Consider the following 27,206-nt stretch of genomic DNA (forward strand, 5'->3'; position numbering starts at 1 on the left):
AGGTAATATTCACCCCATCCGAAGAAACCCTCCCCATAAAAAAAAGAAACACGCAATACCTAAGAAAAACAACAACCTGTCCGTGCCAGACAGTTTTCTCCCCCCCCCCCCCCTTGTTTTGTTTATTTTTCTTTTATTTTGGGGGGGCTGTTTCTCTCTCTCTCTCTCCCTCTCTCTCTCCCATTCACCCATAGGGATAACGCCGGACTACATTTATGGTAAATGAAAGCAAAAACATGTACATCCCGGAGGACACCCTTGAGAACCATCAAGGTATGTGGAGTCTCTTTTAAACTGGTACCTGGAAAGCATCTAACTATATGCATGGGGGGGAAATATGATTGTACGTTATCTCCTCTTAAATGGGATTTCTTCTCCCACTTTCTCTCCTGTTGCACTTTGTATATTTGATCTTTTCCACGCATGCGTGCAGTTTGTGCAGCGAATGAACTTGCGCCGTAATCACGCAAGGAAGCTGCGGGTATAACCGCGCGCGGGCAGGTGTGGATGAGGCCCTTTCCCTGTCCCCTGTGGGCTTCTCAGGCCTGCCCATTGGAGGACTCCGGCATGACGCATGGACTGACTCTAGATCAGCCAACAGGCAGGTGCAGGCGGGGATCGTTAGTGTTGAAGACACATTTAAAGCAGGGAAGCGGCATCAGAAGCGCGCCCGCGTGCGTGTTATTCTGCAGCTCGTGTACGTCAAGCAGTATTTACCTGTGGGAATAATCTCTCCACCTATTTGCCTACATTCTGCTGGTTAAATGTCAGAAACACTGATGCGCGCAACCGATCATCGCCCTTTAGCGATCCCTTCGTCAGCAATCGATAATCTTATTCACATTTTAATCCAAATTCTGTGCTCCTTAATCCCAGCGCGCGCGCGCGAGAGAGAGAGACGGCATACAGAGATGACAGGTGCAGGCAGGAGGAGGGCCAGCAGGATTTATTGGGTTGATGGTGCGCTATTTTGGGGGAAGGCAGCGGAGGACTGGGCGCAGGGGTCGGGGGTCGCACATGATACGACCGAAGTTTAACACGACGACTTCTAAAGTGTTTCCAAAGCGAAGCGATGCGCAGAGCTCGCGCATCGGTGAGGAAAGGGTCTGTTTGCATTGCGCAGTATTACGCGTCGCTCCTTCCGCCCACGTTGCGGAGAGCAAAGCTCCGCAAAGTCCCGCAACGCATCGGCTCACAGCCAGTGAGCCGAACCTTGTCATTTTTTTTGGGGGGGGGGGGTCGTTTCTCCAATCACCATTTTCATCTTCACCATGATCTTCATCGTCGTCGCCTTCGACCATCACCTCCATCACAACCACATATACCTCTCTGCCTTGGCGACAGGTTCCATAGCAACAGGGTATGAGTGCGTGTGTGTGTGTGTATGCACGTGTGTGTGTGTTTGTGTGCGTGTGTGCGCGCGCGTGTCGCAGCGACGCACAGTCACCCGATGTTTGTACTCCGAGGAGGAGCAACCAATCATATAGGTTGTGTTACCTTTAACTTAATTACTCTGATCATTTTTAATCTGTCAATAAAAAATACATAAAAATATCCTCTGAGTGAATAATACTCGATAAATATTTGGAACTCCTGCAGGACCAGGTGAATAAAAAAGAAAAGAAAGTAGTTGCATGAGGTATTTCTACCTTAGTGTGAATTTACAGTGCAGGTAGAAATGAGTCAAACAGAAGATCTGATTTGGCACGTGATGACGCTGGATGCTCTGTTCGCTGAATAAACCAATTCAACGGCATCCATTATTTATGTTTCGTACACAAACTGCGTCGGCCATGTGTGAACGCACACAAGCAGAAACACAACCGGAATCACAGGCCTGTAATTACATACAAGCATTCATGGATTTGAAACAAAATGCACACCTGTGACACACACACACACACTATCAGTATTCAGCAGCGTAATCGGTGAGATGATTTTCCCTGTGGGCATTGTACCAGAGACACGATACCTCCATTAAGGATATTAATTGGTTTCCGATGGTTACGCCAGCGTGTTGGCCCTTTGCTAAATCGCCTCACGATTACGACTTGATTGATATACGTTCGCCGCTTCCTTTGAAAGCACCTTGGATAGACACGCTGGATCAGCCGCTGCAGGCGAGATGGCTTTATGCGCAGGTTCTTGCATGGGAGCTGTTTGCAGATGTTTTTTTGGAGGCATGGCGAGCAAACAGTGAAACTTCACTGCTTGATTGCTTGAATTCCAGTTTAGCACCGAAGCTGTGCCCTGCTTTGTGTCCGCAGCCGTTTGTAATCAAAGTTTTTTTTTTTTTTACGAGATAAGTGTGTGTCACAGTCACGCTTGACCCGCTTCCATCAAACGATATCCACCCTTCTCCCCAGTTCTCACTCAGCCAACAAAAGGATCAGGACAAATCAATTAGCATTTGCTTTCATAGACAAAGTCAGTCCACATCAGTCCATTTCGTGTAGCTTGTCTTGCGTCCCTCTCCGCAGTTCCGGCGCACAGCCGCCATCTTTCTTCTCGGTGATTGTTCCTTGGGTTGCAGAGGACACTCGCACCTTCAATAATTCAGTTTCAGCTTGTGTGTTTTAACCTTGGAGCTCTTTCAGTTTTCTGCTGTTGCCCCAGAACAGAGGTTTAGACATGCTGTAACACTTTTTGGCTTTCTTTTATAGCATGCACTTTATGCGCCGCTTGAAGGAAAGCATGGTGCATTGACTGTTTAAAGATGTCAGTCGCAGTCACGTTGCCACGGCAGCTGGAGCAGAGGAAGACGTTTGAGTCAGCTCCTCGCGGCTGTGTGGTGGCTTTAACTTAAGGATGCAGCTGCTGTTTAATGTAAAAACGGCGTCTGAGAGACAACGAGAAGAAGCAATGGGGTGTGAAAAGAAAAGAAAACAAGAGAGCGAGAGAGAGAAAGAGACTTGGAGAGTATATAGGACACAGGGAGCGCAGGGGGGGGGAGGATTATGTGTGACTGTTTCTTGCTTAAGCCTCTGGCTGCGTATTGGAAATCCATCCAGAGGCCGTCCTCTGCTGCGGGTGCTATCGGGCCTCAGTCTTCACTCCTGGTGGGACAACACACCAACATGTGTGTGTGTGTGTGTGTGTCAGAGAGACCGAGAGAGTATGCGCTTGCAATTGGCCACCTGCCCTTATGCATTACGTTTGCTTGCCTGCCCGGCATGTTCGAGTCCAATCTCTCCTATAGGTTTGGTGTCCTACCTCTACAACACACACCTACACACACACACACACACACACACACACACCCACACGCACACACACACACACTCACACACACCCTCTGTTGATCTGGCTGAAGCCACTAGTGGAAATCACGACTCCAGACCTGTAGCATCCTCTTTAGCGCTCCCTCGCTCCGGGGCGCTCCCGACCGAATGTTCCCTCCTTCTGTTTTTTTCGTTGTATTTTTTACGGCGTATCAGGATATTCACTGTTCTTTCCACAACGTCGCCGCATTTCAACGATGCTCCTGTTTCTATGCACAGAAACGACAGCTGTGTGCATTTCCCGAGTTACCGGAGAAGCTGAGGGATGAGGACAGACAGGAGTTTTTATTATTCATGCCCTTCCCTCGGTCTCCATCGCCTCCATCCTTTCTTCCCTTTCTTCCCTTCCTTCTCTCGTTGTCTCACGAGGTGTCTTTTTCCCATCATTCTTTGTCGATAAATTTGCCGTCTCCTCCTTTCTTCGAACCCGCCCGTTCCCTCGCTCCTGCCCATCACTCAGCCGTCCACTCGACATTAGCTCATTTGACGGTTTGTTGTTCAGCGAGACCGCATTTCCTGTCCTCCGTCTCTCAATCTGTCTGTCTCCCTTGCGTTTACTGTAACTGTCTGTAGCACATAAAGTAGATCCAGCCGCAGGAAAAAAAACACAAGAAAAAAAACCCCTCTATGGTCCCAACAGGGAATTCGGACCGTTTAGACCGGAAAACAAAACGACAATCTAACACAAAGTGGGATAACCCACAACTCCACGCACTTAGAGAACAACTTCTCTAGCATTTTCTATGGCGATGAAGAAGAGCTGAAGTTAACATGTCCTATATTGTAGCCATTAGCAATAACACGAAGCACTGACCTTTAAATCAACTGCAACACGGGCTCAAAACTATAGTGGCACTTTCTTTAAAGTCTGTGTGTTTCTGCGCACACGCATGCATTTCCTTAACAAACGCTGACCAACATTTGTAATAGAAGACAAATCTCAACGGCGTGTTTCTCTTGCCTGTCAAGGAAACGATTAGAGCTGGAATCCTGACATTTCAAGTGTGTCCTCCTCCTAATTGAGGCACATTATTTTAGGAGCAGCAGAGTGTTTTTTTTTTTTTTGCAGTACCATGATTGCATAATATTTTTAGCCTGGTCATCCCGGCACACGAAGCAGAGAGGACTTTGTGGAATGGAACACGGTTTTCTTATCTCCCAAAAGCTGCAACTGGTCATTCATAATATTGAGAAACTTGGCGTGCCATGCATCTTTAATGCATCTTTAATGCATTGTTAATGCTTAGATGGAAGCTTACATATCTTCACAGCTTCACAAGTGAGCCTTGAAACACAAAGGATGCACAATCATGCTTCACTATCAGGCTCTTGGTTCTAGTAGTCTGATTAGTCAGGCCTCTGGCGGGCTTGTCGCGGATGGATAGCTGTGCTGCAGGGAAGGTGGCCTGTCGCCATATGCCTGCACACGCACACACACACACACACACACCGCTGTGATTGTCGCGCTGCACGGTAGCGGCGCCCAGGAAAGACAGATTCAACCGAGACGGCTGTGATGCAGCTCTGCCTGTTTTGTTTGAGTGCAAGTGCGTTATTTCCTGCCGCTGGCATGGTGCATTGATTTTGAGGACTTACTTCTGTGTGCTGTCGAGTCACTTCTCGCTGCAGAGAATTGTGGGTAACAAAAGGGGTACTGCGCACTCTCAGTTAGATGTCTTTCGCCTCTCTCTTCCTGTTCTATTCTCTCTTCGCCTGTCATTGTTAAACTGACCAGAGCTGCTCGAGAGGATGAAAGACAGGCGAGGCGCGAGCTTAGATTCTCTCATCTCTCCCTCTCTCGCTCCTTGCCTCGTTTTCTATCGTGTCATCTCTGACTTTCTCTTCCTCGATAGTTGCCTGGTGCTTTTCTTCTTTCTTCCTCCTCCTCCCTTTGCTTGCTTCTCTCATCCCTTCTTTATGAAGACAGGGGTTAAGGTGTTGCACTATGCAATGACCACCCAACTATATATGGGCCATGAGAGTGTCCTTGACTGTCTGTGTGAAAAAGAGGAGGTTGGTTTGTGTGTGTGTGTGTGTCTCTCACCATCACATCTATCTAGGCCAGTCTTGATGTGTGTGCTCCACAGACCACATCCCGACAGACCACGCTGTGTGTGTGTGTGTGTGTGTGTGTGTGTGTGTGTACAGGAGAGAAAGCTTTCGTGTCTATGTCTGTAAGGAGCAGTCCACTTCCCTGAAGACCAGACTCACTTTCACACTATGGAATCATAATGGCTAAAAAAGGCTTGTTACAGGACTCCTTCTACAGTCTGTGTGTGTGTGTCTGTGTCTAAACAGTTCCAGGAAGAAGAGGCAGGCTGGTATACCCATTCATGGTGTGGTGATATCGCTCAGTCGGTTCACATCCGACCGATTCACCAGAGCGGACGTACAGTCGTCTAATAATTTGGGGGACATTTCTGTGTCTAAGTTAAGCCTATCAGTCACTGGCATGGTTGCTCTTGTTGTGTGTGTGTGTGCAGGACACACCTTTGCCCCTTTCTTATTTTGTCACTGCCACAGAAGAGTCTTTCAGCAACAACACAAAAAACGGCGGCACATCAGGCCTCCCTCCTCACACAAAAAATCGATTCTGGATGTGGTTTCTGCCAAAGTCGCTCGTTATGAAAATGAGAGTGAACACACACTCCATTTCAGTCAGGAGAGGTGGGCGTGGCGCCACTTCAGATGCAACCGCGGCCATTCCTCCTTCTCTGCCCCCCCTTCTCTTTTTGGCTCGTTTCTAATCTCCTCTCTCCACCCTTTTCCCCAGCTCATCCCCTCTTGATTTGTATTCCCGATCGATATGTCAGAGAGAGAGACAGAGAGAGAGAGAGAGAGAGGAGATCATTTTGGGGATTGGCTTGGCGCCTGTAGTGATGTCATCCAAACAGGAGGCGCGACATTGTCTGTTGTCATGTCAACCAAAAGAGATTCAACAAAAGGGATGGATGGATGGATAAAAGGAGAGAATGGAGGGATGGGGAAGAGAAATAAGTTATGTAAGATGTTTTAATGTTGGAGATGAAATCTCAGTGTCACCACGGAGCTCACCAAGGCGGTTCAGACTGCAAAAACGTCGAGACAAAATTGGCTGAAACGCCGGCGCCGGTGAAAAGATTATGTAACGTCACTATAAAAAAGCTTTTTCATCTGAACTCTTTCCTGACTTTCAGCTCGCTGTTGTCTTCCTCTGATGCTAACGCACTGTAGTATTAAAGTACAGCAGAAAGTGATTTACAACAATAACGTCGAAGGACTAACATTGTTTGAGGGGTGGGTTTCGATTTGCCCGTTGCAGTGGAAGGGGTTAAAAACAGGACGACTTCCCCGACACATCATAAAAGACAAACCTCATCCTGTTCACTGTTGCTTTTTGACACCTGAGACACACACCCCCCTCCTTTAGTGTTCTCCACAGCAAATGTCATCATTAGTCCTCTGTGTGCCTCAACCCGGCAGACGCAGTAACCACGGCGACACCAGATTCAACAAACACCGTGCTCCTAGAGAGAAAAAGGGACAGAGGAGGATGAGGAAGATGTCTTTCTGTGAGCTCTGTCGCTTGTTCTCGATCAGCGGAGGCCACGATGCAGGTCGGACCTTTCAAAGGTCGTGAATTACTGGAAGGTTGATGTTTTGTCTTTTGCTTTTGGTCTTTCGCCGTCGTTCACCTCGGCCTGTACTGCTCTGTCTGTTTATTTCGGTCTCCACTGTTAGATTCAGTTGTGAGTACCTCAAAGTCAGCATCTGGTGGCTATCAGAGTTAATCGCCCAGGCTTCCTACAACTGCCCGCAAGACAAAAGCTCACGCAAACGCACACAGAGTCAACACAACGGATGCACGCAAAGGCAGAATATCACGGCACAGACAGACGGTGTTGAAAAGTCAGGGTCAAAAAAATGGAAAGAAGGTGGCAGGAATGTGTGAAATGGGCCGTCACTCATTCTGGCATTCGAGAATCGAAAAAACGCGATAATGGCGCCGCTTTGGCAGAGCTCTGAAATGCAAGGACAGCAGAAGTAGCGACCGTTTCGTTCATGAAGGGGAGGCGAATGAGTCAGAAGAGCCCGTGCTCCTCTTCCTCGGGTTAATTAACATCTGGTCGGAAAACAATTTCAGACTGAAATAGGCTTCGTTTTAAGATTCTAAAACTGGGAATAGAAGCGTCTACATGCAGAGGTCAGAACCAAAGTCAGGTGAACGTCGATATTACAGGCTCCTCGTGGTCGGGGGGTTAACCGTGATCTGCAGGGCTGCGTCCAGGCAGGGCCGCCCTGCCGGGGAGGACAGGTCAGGGCCTGGAAACGATAAATCCACTTATGAATGTGAGACGGGGGGGGGGGGAGTGAGACAGGCATCTGTTCTTTCCCACTGACGCTCTATTACCTTCCGTTGCCAAGTTAAACCACCGTGAACCATTACGAGGACAATGCAGTGCTCTCCAGCTGCAGGTGAAAGGTCAAACGGTCCATTTGTCACGGTTGCGACACATATAATTGTTCTTTTGGGGGGATAAGTGTGATGTCTGGCTCGCCTCTAATATCGATTAGAAAAAAAAAAGATGAAAAAATAATAGTTGTAATGTGACTTCATCCTGTGAGCAGGGCTGAGCTGTGTCCTGTTGGTGTGGACAGCTGGACTCCATTTCTACTGTTTACTGCCAAATAGACAAGATGAGGATGCCTGGTACACTCGGAGGGCATCTCATTTCATGGCACGTCTTCTCTTCTTGACCCCCCCTTTGTCTCTCTCCTTCATGTCCCCTTATCTCAAATCGAGCTTGGGTACACGCAGAGAGCTTTGCTGTGTATTTTTTTTTTTAGCGCACAGCTTGTATTTCTGTGTCTACATGTGTCCACCCACAGCACGACTGAACTGAAGGTAACCCCCCCCCCCCACCACCACCTTTATCGGCCGCACGTCTTCCCACTTGCTGATTTTGCAGTTTTCAGACGAGCCTTTGCTAAAAACGAAAGCGAAGTCTGAAACCATTCTTGTTCTCGCAGGCAGCAAATCGCATGTAATGAATGTCACGTCACCGACTGTTAACCACGCGGCCCTGGGGAGGGAGCGGTTGTCGCAACATCATTCCCCCCCCCCCCCCCCCCCCCCCGCGAGTTAAATTTGCAAGATGATTACGCCCTGAATTCTTTCACGTCAGCCGGATATACCTGACATGGCAGCATGCAGAAAGCTCATTTAGACCCCCATTTGACATCTAATTACAGCAGAAATATCTAATTACCATCCCTACTACGGGAGCCTTCAGCTAAACTTTGATCGGGATATGAAGGCTTCTGCTTCTGCGAGGGAAAGACGCGCTGATCTCGCCAAGGGGACTCTGTGGAAGCCGCAATATGGGGGACAGGAAAGACGGTCTCACAACTTAGCGTCCGCTGTCTGCTCCACCCGACACAAACGCATAGAAATAACTATAAAAGCTCCCGCCCACCAGCCTTGCTGCTTTCCCCTGGGATCGGTCGGTGCAGCTGTGCTAGCAATGCAGTCGTAGTAAATCAGACGATTCTCCTAATTGACCCGTCTGCTGAAATGAATGTAAGAATGGGAAAAGGGAAATTAGTGACCAAACAACTGAGAGAAAATACCGGAATTACCGCCGCTAAATCCAGACAATCCAACACGTGTCTGTTTGGAACCACAAAGTGGATCGGAAAGCGGAGCGTTAGTTCGTTTTAATTGTGGAATTCTGCGAAACAACTAGCTAATAAATCAACAAATCGATCAAAGAAAATTAAAAATACAATTTAAAAATTAAATTAAGATGATTCATTTGAGGGCTTCTTTGTGATTAATGATGCCACGTAGTATTATATTAGTATTATTAGTCATTTGTGCATTTTAAAAATATTCCCTTTAGTACATCTTGCATGGTTGCTGCGCACGCGGCGTTGTTTCTGTTTTTATTACCGGCGGTCATTATTTATCCGTCCATCGACTCAAAGAAGGATTGTCCTTCCTCTCGTTCTCTCACTCCGCCCGTGTTCCACTGGGCGGAGAGGGAAAAAGCATAGCAACAGCCAGCTGATGGATTAAGCCATAATTGGAACGAGGAAGTCACTGTGCGTGTCACCCACTCACACACACACACACTTACACTTTTAATTAAAAAGAAGCAGAAACCGGAAGAGAACTTCTCTTTCTTTGTGACAGTGGTTATCGCTTGTGTGACAGCAACCATGACGACGACTTACACTACAGCATCACTGCAGCCCCTCTTTGAGGTTGTGTAGCAGCAACACATATCTCAATGACACCTTTGTTTACGCTGAGGGAAACAACGGCCCACTGTGCAGCTCCAGAGTGAGATAAAGATTTTAGATTGCACGTCGGCCATTGCGACGCCGATGACGTCTACGCCAAAAGTTCATAAACCTTGGAATGAAACGACTTGTCCTCCTGATGCGTGGGCGAATTGGGACCTGCTACCTGTGCTGTTCCCCCCCCACCCCATTATGCCTTAAAGTCCCACCTCGGAGAGGAGGCTGTCTGAAAGCAGCTGCATGGAAGCCTCTTCCTTCCATGCCCCTCCATCATCTGCGTTAATCAACACCGTGTGGAGCCACGCCACGCTCATTACTCCTTGATGAATCCATTAACTATGAGAAAACTCTGTTCGATTGTTACTGAACAATACAAGTGCGTGTGTGTGTGTGTGTGTGTGTGTGTGTTGAGTGCATTATTAGGGAAGAGTGGATGTAATTTGCGATGGGCTAATAGAAATTTGGAAGACTTGGTAGAGAATTGCGATATTCCTTTTGGATTGAATGCAGGATTGTTTCTTGTCTGGTTGCACATTGGTGCCGATGCATCAGCTGACAAAGTTGCAGCAAGTGCAGAAAAGACATGCAAATACATGCACCCATGGGAAGGAGTCTGCAAGCACATCTTTGTTGCCCTGTACCTGTCTTTTATCCATTCCCATCACTCCCCTCCTGTCTCTCGCTCTCATCCGCGGTGGATTATTTTTGGGCTGCCTGGTTAATTTCAGTAAGAAGTCAAGCTCAGTGCCAGGAAAAGTGGAACGCATACAAAGAAGTCAAAAGACAAACAGAGACGCTTTTAAATTATCCTCTCTTCTTTTCTTTTCTTTTCTAAGATCCAACGGCTGATTTTAAAGGTAACGGAAGAGCGTTTAGGACATTGTATTCAGTTTGGCGAGGGTTTTGATGTTCGAGAAGCACCTAAAAAAGTTGGGGGGAAAAAATCAAGCTGATTTCAAAATCCTGGTTGACTTGTCCCACTGATAAAACCACGTTCTCAAATCTATTCAAGATATTTATTCATCTTAAACAGACACATCATTTTCCTGTTAATGTTTATGTATGTTTAGCAATTTACACCCTAATTTATTCACTCAATATATGTCATATTTAGACCTAAAAATGATTATACATGTTGTTAAGTTGTCCGTCAACCGCAGTGCAGCATGTCGAACTCTGTTTGAGTGTGACAGCGACGGCCCACTTAATCACTCTAATTGACTTTGGACAGGAGCATCCGTTAAATGCCTCAAATGAACTGCAGCAATCTTCCCGCCCCTCCAGAATTGATTCCCCCCCCCACACACACACACACTTTTTATTCAGTAGCACCAAACTTTGGAGTGCAAGTGTTTAATAATTCAGCTGGTCTGATGCAAATGGTTGTTGGTCATCCGGTCTGCAGGGGGGGGGGGGGGGGTGGCTAAGATGAAGGTGGCAGTTATGTGAGGGTCATGTGGCTGCACTGGCTGATTGGCCTACGACTCACACCTGTTTTCTGCCTCTCATCCCAGACACACCTGAGGCTGATTACGACCGGCCTTCATAAGCCCTGCTCCGCCCGCTGCTCCTAGTCGGACTATTTTTCATGGATCGTGTCCCTGCTTACAGAACGTCTTTCTGCCGCTCCTCATCCCTGGGATCTGCCCTTGTTAGAGTTTGTATTTTGAGCTTGCTTATTTGCTTTGTTCTTTTGGCTGTGTCTTTTTGTTTAACCAGATATTTTCGTTGGGCTCCAGCCACCCCGTAACCCGTGCGCAGCTCCGGGATAGTGACTCAACTGATGAACATTCCAGTAAAGCTTGTAGTCACGTTTGTACTGTCTCCGTCCTCTGTTTCTTGGGGTCCTCTCGCACCAGTCCGTAACAAGTTATTAATTTCATAACAGCATAGCAGCTAAATATGCGTGTGTTCTATTTGAGAATGTGAGCACTGTTTGTGTATTTATAATTATAATAATAATGCATTGCTTTTATAGGGCGCTTTTCTTTCTATACAGAAACTCAAAGCGCCCTTGCCTTGTGCATTATTCATTCACTCCATATTTATCATCTGTGCGTGTGTCCTTTGTATGTCCACGTGCATTTTACGTGTGTGTGTGTGCGTGTTTGTGTGTGTTTATTTCCTGCTGCTTAATGTTAGCTCTGCTCATGGCTGTGGCTCAGCGTGAGTAAGATTTGCGCTGCGTGCTGCGCTGACCCAGCTTATTACTGACACTGTGAGCGTCAGTGTGTGTGTGTGTGTGTGTGTGCGTGTGTGTGCCAGCCACAGGTTTACACTTTAGATGGTCTCCGTATGTGGGCGGCACATGATCCGCTTAGAGGACAGACAGACAGACAGACACACACACGTGATCATATCCTCATGGCCTGCTCTGAGTCACAGTCGACTCTCTCTGCCGCTTTAACTGGTGACTCACAGACAGGTAGATTGCCCTCAGGTGTCATGCCGTAACATGAATAATTCACCCCCTGGACCCCTTACCCACCCACCCGCCCGCCCATCCTCTCTACTCCCTCTCCTCTGCCCTTTGTCCCACACCCTCACTTTCACTCCCTCTTATTTTTCGCCCTCCGCCTCCACATTTACAGTCATACCTGCGCGGCAGAGCATCCGGATGCATTTTTTAAAATCCTTAAATCACAGTTTGCGCACGCGTCCAGGAAGACAAACAAGACACGTCCCTGCCTCGGCTGGGTGTTGTGAAGTCAGCTGTATTTGCACATCCTCATGCATGTTAATGAGACGACTACTATAGCCCAGCAGGGATCTGCACACAGGCAGCTATCAGTTATATATATAGGTAGATAATTATACCAGAATTCTAAGTGTTAGAATTCAGCAGGATGGAGGGAAGGAGTGAAAAGTATCCTCTGTGAGTAGTAGTGGAGAACATTTATCCAAGCACACATGCATGGCTTTATTCTAAGCTTAACTGCCATTGATCTTTTGTACCAGGTTTGTCTGAAATAAAGGATTTCTAATTATATATATGCATTTATTTGATGTCTTGAAATCGTCTCCAGACGCCACCCTTGGCATCTCGCTACACAGGATTATATTCCCGCACAGAGCACAAGCATTTTCTTTTTTTGCAGTCTACTTTCGTGTTCCCACTTCGTGTCCTTAATGCATCAATAAAGTGTCAAATATAAAAGAAATGACGAGATAAAAATATCTGCTCGGATCACTTGAGAAGCTATTTCAGTCACTTTGAATTTCACCTTAGCTTTGAAGCCGTGAAAAGCCCGCTCTGTGAATTTCAGGTTGTTGTTTTTTTATTCACTCAAGGATAATTTTAAAACAAAAGCAATTTTTCAAATATAATCACACTTCAGACAATGATATGCAGGACAAGGAATTCTAACAGCAGAACAAAGGCATGAAAAAGGGTCGTCGAGTCCACTTCCTGTTTCGTGAGGTCTCATCCTCTCTGCTGTGACATGATTGGGTGAAAAGATACCTTATATCATACACACACACTAGCTTTCTATTCCTCAACCTTTTTCTTCCAGAGCCCAAAAATAACTTTAAAACTAATTAGTGGAATTAATTTCACTTATAGCAAGTTAATTATTTTGTGATGGATTGAAAAAAGGAGGAGGTGAGGTGGAAGAGGGGATGAAGAGCAGTAAAAAGAGCAAAGGAAACCTGAGAGGAGTCCTGCGGGGAGAGCTAAACTTAGCCTCTCCTTCCAGTCTTTCATCCTGACGTTCTTTTGCTCGTTCTCTGACCGAGCTGCCTATTTCTCTCTCTCTCTCTCTCTCTCTCCGTCCTTGTCCGGCTCTCTTTAACACGCTGCTTTGATTTGCTGTGACGGTTCAATTTGGTGACTCATCCTGAGGGACCCAACAAATTAAAGATAGCAGCAACAAAACTCAAAATGATTCCTTGTTTGCTTGTGACACTTGGAGTGTGACCGTCCACGAGGTCAAGCCAGTAGTTCAGACCAAAACGATCCGTGGCCGCGTTAGCTACTTCAGACCTCTGTGGATCGTAGTCAATACAACTTTATTGATCAGAGGTTAAGAGGTCAGGACGGGCTTTGTGGTTTAGGCTCAGATTGTTTGCTTCTTTGACACGCCTGCTTTTCTACAGTTTGAACCTTAATCGCTTTGGAAGGGTTCCCGAACTTCCCTGGCGGTGAGCTCTTCGATCGGCGTCCTGTTAGGCGGTGACAAAGCCGGTGGAAGTCTGACCTCTACGCCTGCTGCCGACGATGCTGAGCAAGCGTGCACCTTCCAATAAAACACGATAGACGAGGCAAAGTCTTTTGCACAATCAGAGGAGATAAGCGTGCCAAGGTCATACGAGCAACCTGACAACAAGGGTCGAGAATGGAAAGGCTTTTAAGTTGTCTAAGCACGAGTTGAATCAATGCTGATTCTAATGAGCTGATTTTATCGAATAAAGTTACAACAGCTCTTCTCTTCTCTTCTGTGGTTTCCCCTGATTTCCCTCCTCCTCCTCTCACTCACACAGCCGCTCTGGGAAAACTTCCAGTATGAAATACCACATGGCCCGCCTTTCCAGTATTCCAGCTTTTTCTGACTCTGGAGTGTAGAATTCCAGTTGGAAATGCCGCTCGGCCATACCGTCACCGCTCCAGTCAAGGAACGCCTTTTGGGAAAATGCTTTAGCCTGCATGTGCTTTGTCAATTTTCACCTGGCTTTAGCAGGATGAATTCATGACAGGAAGAAAATAGCCAAGCGCAGAGAGTAGGATCAACTTTAAACAGACGGTTTGGACGCCATACAAAGTGAAGACGGTGTGTGTGTGTGCGAAGGCTGAGCTGATGGTACTTCAATCTAAATGTTTACAGCAGGACCCTTTTGTTTCCAGAGCAGGAATGCAGAAGAGAAAAAAAGCCTGTTTGTGGCCAGCTATCTAATAGCTTAATGACTCAGAAGTACTGGCAGTCATGAGGTACGATTGTTCTGGGGGGGGGGGGGGGGGTTACAGTAAAAGCTTGCACATGGGCAGCATACATGAAGTCACTTGTTTATTTAGACATCTAACCGCCTAACCGCTTATCCACCATGGCACACACAACTCACACTGACACATTGTGGTTTCCTCCTCTTGTCCCGCAACATCACGATGGTGCTTAAAAAACAGACACACACACACACACACACACACACACACACACACACCTTCAGGCAGGGGGTGTATCGCCTTGGCTTCCAACTCTGCAGGAGTTAAAAGGGCTCCACAGAGACTACATTCATACCAAGATGATCTGCTCACACCGTTTCTGTGCGGCATTTTGTGCTCTCGGAATTCATCGCTTCCAGGAACCGACTTCATATTGAACTTTATTTTACTTAGTTACTGTAATCTGACTTTGGGGGGGGGGGGGGGTATCGTCTTCAGAGGATTCCTATTTATCTTACAACTGGCAGTTTTGTAAATTGTATATCTGGTGGTCTGTTGTATGCGTCTCATATCCTCAAAAATGGGATTATGTTTTCTAACAAAGGCCAATTAGAAAAGATAAAGTAACATAGGAAAGAGTTATTTGTGTGTGTGTGTGTGTGTGTGTGGTCCCGTGCTTAATGCAAGGGTACTACCACATAAAATGCAAATAAAAGAAACCAGCAGTCGCGCAAACTTTTTAATGTGCCTCTAAAACCACAACAACAAAAAACGGAAGAGGCAATGAGACACACACAGGATTCAATATCAACAGATGCACAGTTACACACTTTGCATAAATTCAATTATATCCTTGAATGTAGATGCAAACACACACTTGTACACACCAGCCATCCGTCAGTCTGATTCTGATTCATGGAGACATGCGCGTTGGATCAGCAGCGCGTTCCTAATGAGCCAAAATGGCCGCTGCCGTGTCGCTCTTTCCAGGCCAGTGCAAGGAACGGCCCCAGGGGCAGAGAAACTGGGCGAGAGGAAGGATCAGAGGGGCTGGATTTAAATGGAGCTCATTAGCTCGTGGTAGCCAAGAGAGGTCCCTGCACACTGAGGAGAAACACACACACACACACACACACACACACAAGAGGTAAATATCACAAGACGAGGGGAAATTGTGTTTGTGAGCGTGGATGGAAGGACTGGCAAGGTAGTGAGCCAGCAGTTGGCAGGGTTAGCTTTGTGCGTCTGTGTGTGTGTGTGTGTGGTTTTTGCGAGTCAAGCCCCATCCCCACCGTCCCTGCTTGTCCACCCACTCAACATATGTTGTCCTCTCTTCCCTCTCCTGTCCCTTAGCTTCCCCTCCTCATCCTCCCGTTTTCTCGTGTCGGTTTTCTGTGCGAGGTTAGGTGCGTGTGTTATGCGTGTGTTTTCCCTTTGTAATTCACTTCAGCGCATTCTTTATATCCATAAACAAGCAAAATAAGCACACACTTTTTTTTTGTGCAGCCAAACTCTCATCAAAGGGCTGTTTAAATAATTGTTTCATACCACTGACTGTCTTTTGCAAAACTAGATTTGAAATAAAAGGCTCTTTTTGTCCTAGCTTTGTTCCCGTGGCGCTGTGTCTCCTGATTGGGGGGGGGGGGGGGGGGGGGGCATGCGCAGTGGGTAAGGCCTGAGTCATAGACCTAACGCTCCCTGTGAGACTATGGCGATCCCAGAGACTCTAGCTAAACTATGAGAGCGCACTCATTAGAATTGTATTATTCCTGTCCCGTCAATGAATCGCAGGCGTGTACGCACTTTTCAGGGTTCGCAACGAAAGGACACGTGTCGTCATATAGCTTCTCTCCCTGTCCGTGCATCCTCTCCTTTTAGAAGACTACCTGCACCTCTCATGGAGACACTTACAGCCTCAGCAGTAAAACGGCGTCCCTTTTCTCTGCCGAAGAGGGTTTTATTGAAGGAATCTTAATTGTGGTTTCCTTTTTTATTGACAGAAACTTCTGCATTTTTGTGTACCGGTACTTAAATGTTTCAAGAGGGATTTTATGGGATATTCTTCTTAATGACTTCAGGAGCAGTGCAAAGCTATTAAAAGTTGTTGTTGTTGTTTAGCATTTTTTGAATTGCAATGCAACTTCCTGTCTTTATTCCCTGATGGATCTCCTACAATGGCCACAAAAAACAAACAAACCTGAACTTAAAATTCAGATCCGAGACATTTGAAAACTCAAAAGGCCTTCTTATATCTGTTACATAATGGCTTCAAATCCCAAACAAGCATTTAATAAAGACAAACATGACCTTCAGACTTGCATGGAGGAGTGTGCTGCATAATCATTTTTTTTTAGTATTTGTTTGAAAGGACAAACACAAACATAATTCTCCTGTAGTTTGAAAGTAAGCTTAAGTTATGATTGTTTATCAGCTGCATCATTTATTAAAAGCATCGTGGTGAACAAGTAGCTGTGATTTCTTCAGGCTCCTCCACTGCTGCCAGGTTAAGTTCAGGAGCCTGACCTTCTTCCGCCATTCCCAAAGCTGCTCCCTGAATGATTGCGCTGATAAAATGAACAACACACACACAGCAAACTGTGAAATATTCATATTTGCCCCTTAGATAAACGCATAATATTGATTTTTGACTTGACTAATGTTCCCGTAAGAGGCTGGTAAAAACAAAAGAGAGAAAAAACTCCCTTTCTGTGTATTAAAGAGCAGTAATATTTACATTTTTGATCCCCCCCCCCCCCTCTCTTTAAAATACAGTTATGAAATATACAAAGTCAATCTTGCAAACATAACTCTGACTAAAGTGGACATTTACACTCAATCATGTGCTTCAGCTTGAACTACTGTACGTCTGTGTTTTACAGAAGCACATTTGTGCGGCATATATTTTATTTATTTTAATTTTTTTGTCATTAGCATGCAGCATGCAGCTGATATTTCAGCGGCGGATCAAAACATTGACGTATTGTAAGCATCGGGGATCTTTTTCTTAAAAGTATTGCTATTATAAAAACCTTTCTTCTCTCTCTCTCTCTCTCTCGCACTGATAAAGGTGATTGAAAACATTTGTTTTTTTTTTATTGACTTATTTGTTCCATGAGTAAAATCTGTTTCAAGGCAAATGAGCTCACTGCAGCCCTACAAACTCCTTCCTGGCAGCCTCCCAATCTACTACTGTTGGCTGCCGGATGATCCCAGCGGCGCTGATGAGAGTTGCATTCCTTGCTCAAGGGCAGAAGGGAGACCGTTACTCAGCCAATCTGTCCATGCAGATTTTTATTTTTTATTTTTTTAGCTCCGGTGTTGCGTTTGATAACCTTTGACCCCGTAGCAGCTTTAACAGTTGTTGGAAAAGTTATTGTTCCTTTTTGCAGCATTTCTTGGAATCTCGAGCGATGTCAGGCAGTCCTGCTAACTCACTTGGCAATGACTGCGAGATAGTTGACAGAGCAGGAAGGGAAAGAACAACCTTGAAAGTGTGGTGTTTTCTTCAATTTGAAAGTGGAAGTCAGTTTGTTGTGAAGGATGGAAATGAACGGAACCGTGGGTCAAGTCTGTATAAATCCCAAGCATAAGTATGTTGTGGCCAAAGTGGAAATATACTACCCTATATACTTTTATTTTTCATGCGGACTTGGTTGTAAATGAGCCTGTTAATAAGTTCTGTCCACTGGATCCAAAATGGACAGTAGCTTTTTCATGGCAATAGCAATTCCAAGGTCACCCATAAAAATTGGGAGTTTTCAAAAAAGAAAAGCTTCAGCCTCCATGTTTCCATATGTTCCCATCAAATGGTGCGTTTTCACAGGATGACTTGACAGAGGATGTGAGCAATCGAAAGCTGCAAGAGATGCTTTTAGCAGCCAAAGCAGATATCAATCAGCGTTTGGCTTCTGGCTGCAGAATGCATGCGAATCCAACAATCAGATAACAAAAAAGTGGAAAGCATTTTCATAAAAGTGAGCACAGGCGACTGGATCGTTGAAGTGGGCTGCAAAATATAGCAGTGTGACAGTTGTTTTCGTGTTGCCACTAAGTAAACCTGAGAATATAATGTTTCAATTAGCGAGGCTCTAATGGGAAGTATCCAAGGGTGTGAAGTAAATCCACAAACATCATTCAGTATGTGTGTGGATTTTTGCAGCTTTACGCTTTGTGCTACCACATGTTCACAGTTTGGATGCTTCAAATGATGCGTAGACGGCTCGCCCGAGCCGATCAGGCCGTCCCGTGTGAAAACATCTGTCGGCGCAGCAAGGCTGAAACGTAATTATTCCAGACTACGCTGTGTAGGCGGTCAAGTGAAGCTCAGTGGGTTCAGCATGGTGATGACCTTGCCAAGGTCAGGAGGGCCGTTCAATGAGACTACACAGACAAGAGAATGTATGCAATTACTTTACTGGGAGGCACTTTGGATGAGAGCATTGTCTGAATGGCATCTGCAATACTTTATTGGAGTACAGTGTGGAATATAAAGGAGGGAAAAGCAGGGGTAAGAATATTGGAGACGAAATTAGATCAAATGAAACAAGACATTTAATGTGGATTTGCAAATAATGAACATCCTATAGTTACCTTTCATTTCCTAAACAGCTGTTTGAGTCGTTCCTGCATCGTCTGGGGGGAATTTAGCGACTTAAATGTCGCTGATTTGGGCTTTTGCCCTATCCATCCCATGAGCTTGGAAGCTCACGGTGGTTTTGACGTAGGTGCTGAAGCTTTTTTTTATTTTATACTCCTTCAAGTGCAGCGAGCTGGATTAAAAGTGTCAGAAAAATCTGTACAATTCAAAGACAAACAGATGGAGATGATGAACATAAAGGACTCACGGAGAGAGACAGGTAGCGAGATGGTTTGTATCTGGGTTACTTTGGCCTCACATCTCTCCACCAAAGATGAATATTAATAAGGAGTTATTAATATCTGCTGCCTGCGCCACGTGTGAACATGCGTGCATGTCGGCATGGGTGCCTTCCTCCTCCTCCTCCTCCTCCTGCTTCTCCTCCCTCCTCCACCTTATCCATGCAACATTTCACTGTTTAGATTTTTTTTTTAGAAAATTCAACATGCGTAACTAAGTACTGTAATTGTTTTGTTTTGTTTTGCTACCAGTGAGGTCTCTGTGTGTCGTGCTGATTGTGTAAAGAGCTGGCATCACACCCGAGACCAGTAATGCTGCAGTCATCATATTTTTATGCTCTAGTTCTACACTATATACTGGCCTTGATAAATAAAATAAACCGTTAATTAAATCCCTGATCAAGGAACACTTCATATCATAACCCCCTGGTAATATAAAATAAAAAACATCATTACTCTTTGATTTCTGTAGGATTTGATTTGTTAATTTGCCGCCTTAAGAGGCAATGGTATTATTTTTTTTTTAACCTCGAAAATTAAAAGCCGCTAAAATCAACAGTGACTTGAGGCTTTTGTAAAACTCACCAGTAGAGAGACACTTCCGTCAGAAGTAGGCTGTAGCTACGGCACTGGGGAAAGTACACTTATTTAACAGTTTAAATTAAAAATTTGAATAACAGTCTAGTGACCAGTCATGTTGAAACTCCAGAGTCAAGCGTCATTTATGTTTTATCGTAAGGCAAGAAAAAAGAAATCATGTGAGGCAAAAGCACTTTGTGAATTTTGCTGAATATCATTAGTCTGTCCTGCCGTGTAGTAATTTAACTTCTAACGCATCAGACGGCTTAAAAACATGTCAGAGTTACTCCTCTGAGGGTTTGCAGTAGTATCTCTTTGTTATAGCAGTTGTCACAGAACTACAGTAGGTTTTAATGGCACTTAGCTACATCCTCCCTCAGAGCGTAATTTGATTGATTTCCCGAAACTGCAGTATTTAAATAAAACTCTAAAAGGAGTTTTAACACTTTAAAAGCTGTAGACAACAACAAATGCATTCGAACATGAGAAACCTTTATAAAATAACAGAACGTGCACTGAAGTTGAATGAATAAATCCATGTACGATAGGAGTTTTACACGGCGAAGCAAAAAAAAAAGAAAGAAAAAAGTGCCATCTTTTTTGTTGACAAGGCAAAAATGGACAAACAGCCTCCGCGTAACAGGCAGAAGTGTGTTTACTGATCTGTAGAATTCAGATAAATGAGAAGCACTTTATTCCCGATGTGCGGTAAATGAGCAGGAATTTCCCTTGACAGCAGCCCATCCTTTTGTCCATTAGCAGGGAATATTCTAGGCAGGATGATAAGTTTTCCTTTACCGGGCTGCCATGTTTGATCAGCAAGATGCAATGGTCCGATCAGAACATGTGATCTGCTGCTTCATGCATTTTTGTGTGTGTGTGGGTAAATGGCACGCGTGTCCCGAGCACGCTGTGTGGGTCTTACGTGTGTGTGTGGGTAAATGACACGCGTGTCCCGAGCACGCTGTGTGGGCCTTACGTGTGTGTGTGGGTAAATGACACGCGTGTCCCGAGCACGCTGTGTGGGTCTTACGTGTGTGTGTGTGTGTGCGTGCGTGCATCCACTTATGTCTTATGCTGTAATCGTATATTGGACAGGTCATAGATCAAAGGGAACAGGTGTACGCGTGTGTGTGTGTGTGTGTCTTGTCTTTCACAGGCAGCAGGTGGTGTGTGTTTGTGTTCACGTGGGTTCACGTGCGTGTGCATGTTTGTGAGCGTGGAGGAGCAGGTGTATCGGTGTGGTGTGCTCACTCACCCAGATAATGGGCACATATGGACAGAGGGAAAGGCAAATGAAAGACACACACGCTTGTGCACACACACACACACACACACACACACAAACACACACACGTACACATGGTTTGTACTGTAACCTAAAAATCAAATGCACACCTGATACAGGTGAGACTTTTAGTCTGCTTTTGGAATTGTGCATGTGCTCTGAGCATGTGTGTGTGTGTGTGAGAGAGAGAGGGAGAGAGAGAGAGAGAGGATGACACACAAGTTGGATGAAAACACAAGAAGCAGTGAAGCAGGACGTATTGAGAAAAATGGAGAGATAAAGAGGGGTAGATTGATGAAAGGAAAGGAGGAAGAGTACGGGGCTGAAAATGAACTTGTCTGCTGCTGGAGAACCAATGGAGGGAGTGACAGCCATACAAATTAGAGAGAAAAGAGAGGGAAGGGGCGACGAAGAACAAAGTGCTGGAGGTGGGGGAGGGTTGATGGTAATAGCTTTCGAGGGATGGAAAAGGTGATGAAGAAATGGATGATAGATTTTGTCCTGATGAGGAAGAGGAGGATAAATACATGAAATTAAAGGGGAATTGGTGCTAAAGGAGGTCCAGTAGGAGAAGGAGACGGTTGTGTGTGTGTAGGTGTGTGTTGTGCGATCCGATTGGACCACCGGTACCAGACATCGGAAAGAACGTACGATTTCTCTTTTGGCTCGATGGCCGTCGGTGGTTGTGTCCTCCATTAATCTCTGTCTGATCGAGTGTCATCGTCGCTCAATTGACTGATAATCACATCATCACCATCCAGCCCAAACCGATGCCTGCCGCGCGGGCGGAGGAGTTTAAGGAGAAGTCGACGTGGAGATGGAGGTGGAGGGAGGAATGAAATGCCGGACATATTAAAAAAGAGAAATAGGATAGAGAAGGGTGCACAGGGGGGGGGGGGGGGGGCGCGATGCGAGCCGCTGATTTAGGGTAGGATAATCCGATTGGTCTCCTTTCTTTTGTCCATTATCCACTTGAGCCAATTAAATGAAGCCGAGCGAACGAGGCGGTCTAATGAGTTTCCTGGAGCCTTTGGTGAAGCAGCTTTCACTCGGGTACTTTGCACTGGTTGCATATTTGTTTTTTATTATGGCGGCGTGCATCTCTCTTTGTCATGAGAGAGATAACGGCTCCACTGGCTTGATTTTATATCACATTATAATCTGTAGTTCAGATCAGTTGTGTGTGTGTGTGTGTGAGAGAGAGAGAGAGAGATATGATGATGTGCAACACTGCAACAGCAATCAGGAGGCAGATTAACACACACTGGAGTCGCCGGTATAAAGAAAGTGTAAATATATTTACACAATCAGCTGGGAGGGGTGGGGGGGGACACAGTAGAGCCCAAATGTGTGTATGTCCCATAAAAGTACATTTCAGAAACCCTGTAAAATCAATCCTGCAGTTTAGGGAAAATTGGAAAAATACGGCTCCTTCCAAGTAATGGGATGCTCCAAATTGAAAACGCATTAGACGCAGCTGCATCCGATCAGTGACTTCACCGCCGATGCACGTAAAGCGCAACTCCTCGGGCGCTTGCTTTAAAACACGCTGCTGCTCCTTTTGTTGTTCATCCTGTAACTTTGATTTAGGATTAGCGTTATAGGACTTCCTGTTTTATTTAAGTTATACAAAGATGTTAATTATTTGATCACAATATGATGCGAGCAGAGACGGTTCATCATTAAAACAAGAACAATTGGGAAATAGCTTCTCCTGGAAACGACATGATCAGACCTCTGCATCCGGGGCATACCGTACCACACGCGATGGTGAAGTCGCCATGACGATGCTGATTCCTGTCTTGTTCCAAATGAAATAAGAGAGCCTAATTCTTTGACGCAGTGTTTCGTCCGTTTCACAAATCAATTCGGATGAGTCGGCGTTTATCTCGACTTTGCCGTTTGACCTTTGATGATTAGCTCCGGTAACTCAGGAGGAAATCATTTGGTAGCAAAGCCATCAATGGAGGATGAAATGAAGCTATTTAAAGGTGTCGTCCGACAAACAAAATGTGCCATTTGTATGTTGATCTGAAATGACAACTGGGCGGTGTCCAGAGGAAGTCGCAGTCGAAGGCAAATAATTTTAGGGTGAGAACTAGAAAGGTTTTTTCCACTAAACACAGAGAGTAATCCTTCAGGGTGAGAGCGTTGGTGAAATAACTGTCTCTAATCTGGCTAAACATACAGTGAGGATAATCCGCTTTGCCTCTTATAGTACTTTTACTGACAGGCTTATTCCTTCAATTCATCTGAGTGATATAACGATGTAATCTCACTGAGATTATTCCAACTCTTGTTTCCCACCTTCATTCTATTGCGTAATTCCTTGTCTGCAGTCAGGAAATGTTAAGGGTTGAATGTGTAATCTCTTACTCGGGGACTCTACTGTTAATTTCATTGTAACATAATAAATATTTTGATTTTGTAAATGTGAATAACTTTATCTTTCCTTTCCTTTTACTTTCCGCTCCAGGCTCCGACTACTCTCCCCCTCCCCCTCTTCCTCGCCCCGCTCCCCCAGGCCTGACCAATGAGCACAGCGGCAGCCACGGCAACCGTGATGGAGGAGGAGGGGGCGGGGTCAACCGCGGGGTGGGCTTGGTGGGCCTGGCCCCGGAGCACATCCCCACGCCGGGGGCGGCCCTGAGCTGGCAGGCGGCCATCGATGCCGCGCGGCAGGCGAAGATTATGGGCAACGCCTCATCGAGCGGAGGGGCGGGGCTTGGTTCGGGAGGGGGCGGGCCCATCTCCACGGCCAGCTCGACCCAACGGAAGAGACAACACTATACTTCTAAGCCCAAGAAACAGACAACGACGACAGCCACGAGGCCGCCACGCGCCCTGCTCTGTCTCACGCTCAAGAACCCCATTCGCAGGGCCTGCATTAGCATCGTGGAATGGAAGTATCCTTTAGCAGTTTAGCTAACCAGGAAATGTATGGCAATCTGCATTAGTGCACTTTCTTTTTACAGTATCTCAGAAAAAAAGGTACAAAATCTGTCACATTTCCACAAGTTTGTATGAATTTAGAGGCTTTAAATTGGAATTCTTTTTGGAAATGATCGCTTGTAAATGAAACCAGGTAAAAGAAGATCGTTGGAAAAACACGTAAGGCAGTGAAAAAGTGTAGCACGGGTGCGACCTCAGAATAGATGTGTCATTGTCATGAATATGATTATTATATTCATAGATAATATGATAAATATATTATCAACTGGAAACTGAAATTATACAAACACACCCAAAACGACCGAAATAGAACAGAGCGAAGGTATTTAAATCCACGTCTCTCACATCATCCCTCCATTATCAAAGCGATGGGTGGATAATGGATAGAGAGATGGACAGGAGGGCATTCGGGATGCGTGAAAATGCATCTCATTCCTTTTTTGGTTTTCATCATTCGCTGTGATTTTCTGCTCGCTTTTCTTAATCCTGTGTTCCCTTCCTCTGACCGTCCTTCTCCTTCTCTCTCTCTTTTGCCTTTCATCTTATGTTCTTTTCTCACAGGGGGATAAAACAAATTGTGTCATTTCCATCCCTCTTTCACACCTCTCTCCAGCATATGCATCTCTCCCAGCTCTTCCTAACTGCCTTCCATCCTCTTTCCCCCCCAGGTCCATCTAAGCCTTTGTTCCCCCTTTGCCTCCCCCACTTTCCCTCTTTCATTTATTATCTATCTCTCCCTCCCTGTATCCATTTAAATCCCTTTTTTCCTGCTGCTCCATCCGCCCTTCCTTCCGACTCTTCTGGATTTGCCCTGTATTTTAAGGTGTGGAACATAATGACTTGGTTCTCTGCCCCATGGGGTGAGGTAGAGGGAGAAAGGGGAGAGGGACAGAAATGGCCAGCGTCACGGTCAAAGTAAACTATAATAGGAGAGCAAGAAATGCGGAAAAGTAGGAACCATGCATTTTAATATCCAGTAATATAATCTATAACCTATCATAATTAATTACTGTTTTCTTCTATTTCGTCATGCATTGGTTTTAATGCTGTAGCTCAGTGATGAGTGTGTGACTCAGCCGTCGTAAATTATCGTCGCGATTACTTTATTTATTTATTTATAGCAATTATTAAAAGCCACAATGTGGACAGCGGATCTCGAGATACCCCTTCCAGCTGTTTGTACGCTGTTAAAAAAAAAGAAAATGAATGGAAAAAGGCCAGGCGTAATCCCTCAGGGTCACTGGAACAGTCTCTACCCAATGACTGATGAATGTTCAGATCATTACCCACAATTCCCAGCACCATTCATTTAAAGAGCGCTGAGGGCAGGGACGAGAGAGGCTGAGTTACAGAGAGAGAGAATTTGAGGAGAGAGATGAGTGAGGTCGGAATGATGGACTTTAAAAGGGCGTGTTTAGAGGAAGAGACCAGGAAGTATTGGAAGAAAAATGTACTCGAGTCGTTTGAAAAAGTCCCAATCAGGCTGTCCGTCTTCCTGCCTGCTCGTTTCTCGAACCATTATACTTTGCCTTGTGCGTTGGTTTATGTGTGTGTGCGCGAGTCCTGCATTCTGTCAGTGCTTCGTCCTCGAGAGACAGCAGAGCTGAAACCGTCCTCTCCTCCCCCTCTGTTACCATGACAACAGCTGGTGCTGCCTCTCTCAACAGGTCGACGGGGCCCGTCTGAGCTCGCGCGTGAACGTGCGCGCAAAAACCACTTTTAATGCCGCCGACATACAGCAAAACTCACGTGAAGTGTGACTCGGCGCGAAAGGGGGGGGGGGGGGGGGGTAGGAGGCAGGTTTACATCTTTACATTTATATGGTTTGCCAGTGTGAGATAATCTGTTGCATGTGGTGTTTATGTTAAACAGCTGTGGAATGCAGTGTGAGTGTGTGTGTGTGTGTGTGACAGTTTGTCATAAACGCATATATTTATCCTGTTAAAATTCCAAACTCATTCTGCACATTGTCAGCCACGAAAACCTGCCGAGCTAACCGGCTGCTGATTTCAATTTATTGCTGCTTTTCTTTTTCTTTTTTTTCAGCTGTCACAGTCTTAATTAACTTTTTTGGCTAAAATCCTTCCCGCTAATATTTCTGCAGACGTGCTGCTATTAGGATGAGATTTTTAATATTGTTTTCCTGATTAATATAGAGTGCGTTATTAAAATATTCAGTGCTTCGGCAGACCCCCAGAATTTCCTCAGAGTGTTATTCCCTCCCAACATTACGGAAAACAGTAGTTGTTTTTTTTAAAGATGTTGATAGAAGCAGACCTCAAGGGCTTTTTAAAATTGCGGGTCAAGAACCCAGAATTACTCACAGGCCTGATTTCCTCTAGGCCTCAGCATGTCTGGAGTATGATTCAATGAGGCATTTTGGTCCCAAGATGAATGACCCGAGTGATCTTGTGTTCAATGATGTCCAAGGGTCGATACTTTATCCAAACATGACAGGAAAATAAATCTTGCTTTTTTCTTTCTTGCTCTTTTTTCTGTCTAAAGCAGCAGTTAGGCTCGAAATGGGCAGCAGGTCCATCGCTAGAGAGTCTAACACAGTTAGCTCGTTCATGATAATAGGTAGTTAAAGATAGTTAGCATGTTAGCCAAAGGTGGTGAGTTGCTACAGGTGAATTGGCCCCGCCCCCTCCCTGACACCTCCACCTGTTGTCAGATTCGTTCCAACATTTTTCTGAAGTCCTGAACGCCTCTGTCGAGCATGAGCGTCAGTTCTTCTTCTGGGTTCCGAGCCTCTGACAGCACAGCTCATCAGGTCCTCCTGGTTTGTGTTCTGTTATGAGTTCTTGGCCCGTTTGTCACGCAGCCAATCAGGAAGAAGGAAGGAAGGACAGAACGGGAGAAGAGATAGAGGGAAAAGGAGGTGGAGGGAGGTGACAGCAGCGGCAGCTGGTAATTGTGTTGATGAAAACCAGACCTCCTTTATCTCTCCTCCGCATTCTCTCCCTCCTTCTCTTCCTCACCTTCCGCTCTTCATTCTTCCCCGCTCTCGCTCTCTCTCTCTCTTTCTCTCTCTCCAGCCAAAAATAATGAGGTGACTCCCCTCTCA

General features: G+C 45.6%; 1 protein-coding gene across 1 annotated transcript in view; it reads left to right on the forward strand.

Annotated features, from left to right (window-relative positions):
* Positions 1-215: 215 nt before the first annotated feature.
* cacna1c (calcium channel, voltage-dependent, L type, alpha 1C subunit) overlaps positions 216-27,206 on the forward strand; it is a 92,256-nt gene continuing 65,265 nt past the window's right edge. The window contains exons 1-2 of the mRNA XM_068755381.1: positions 216-273; positions 23,664-24,093. Of these exons, the coding sequence (XP_068611482.1) occupies positions 216-273; positions 23,664-24,093 (488 nt within the window). The remainder of the gene's footprint in view (positions 274-23,663; positions 24,094-27,206) is intronic.

Source organism: Brachionichthys hirsutus, chromosome 22 (genome assembly GCF_040956055.1).
Source record: "Brachionichthys hirsutus isolate HB-005 chromosome 22, CSIRO-AGI_Bhir_v1, whole genome shotgun sequence".
Taxonomy (NCBI): domain Eukaryota; kingdom Metazoa; phylum Chordata; class Actinopteri; order Lophiiformes; family Brachionichthyidae; genus Brachionichthys; species Brachionichthys hirsutus.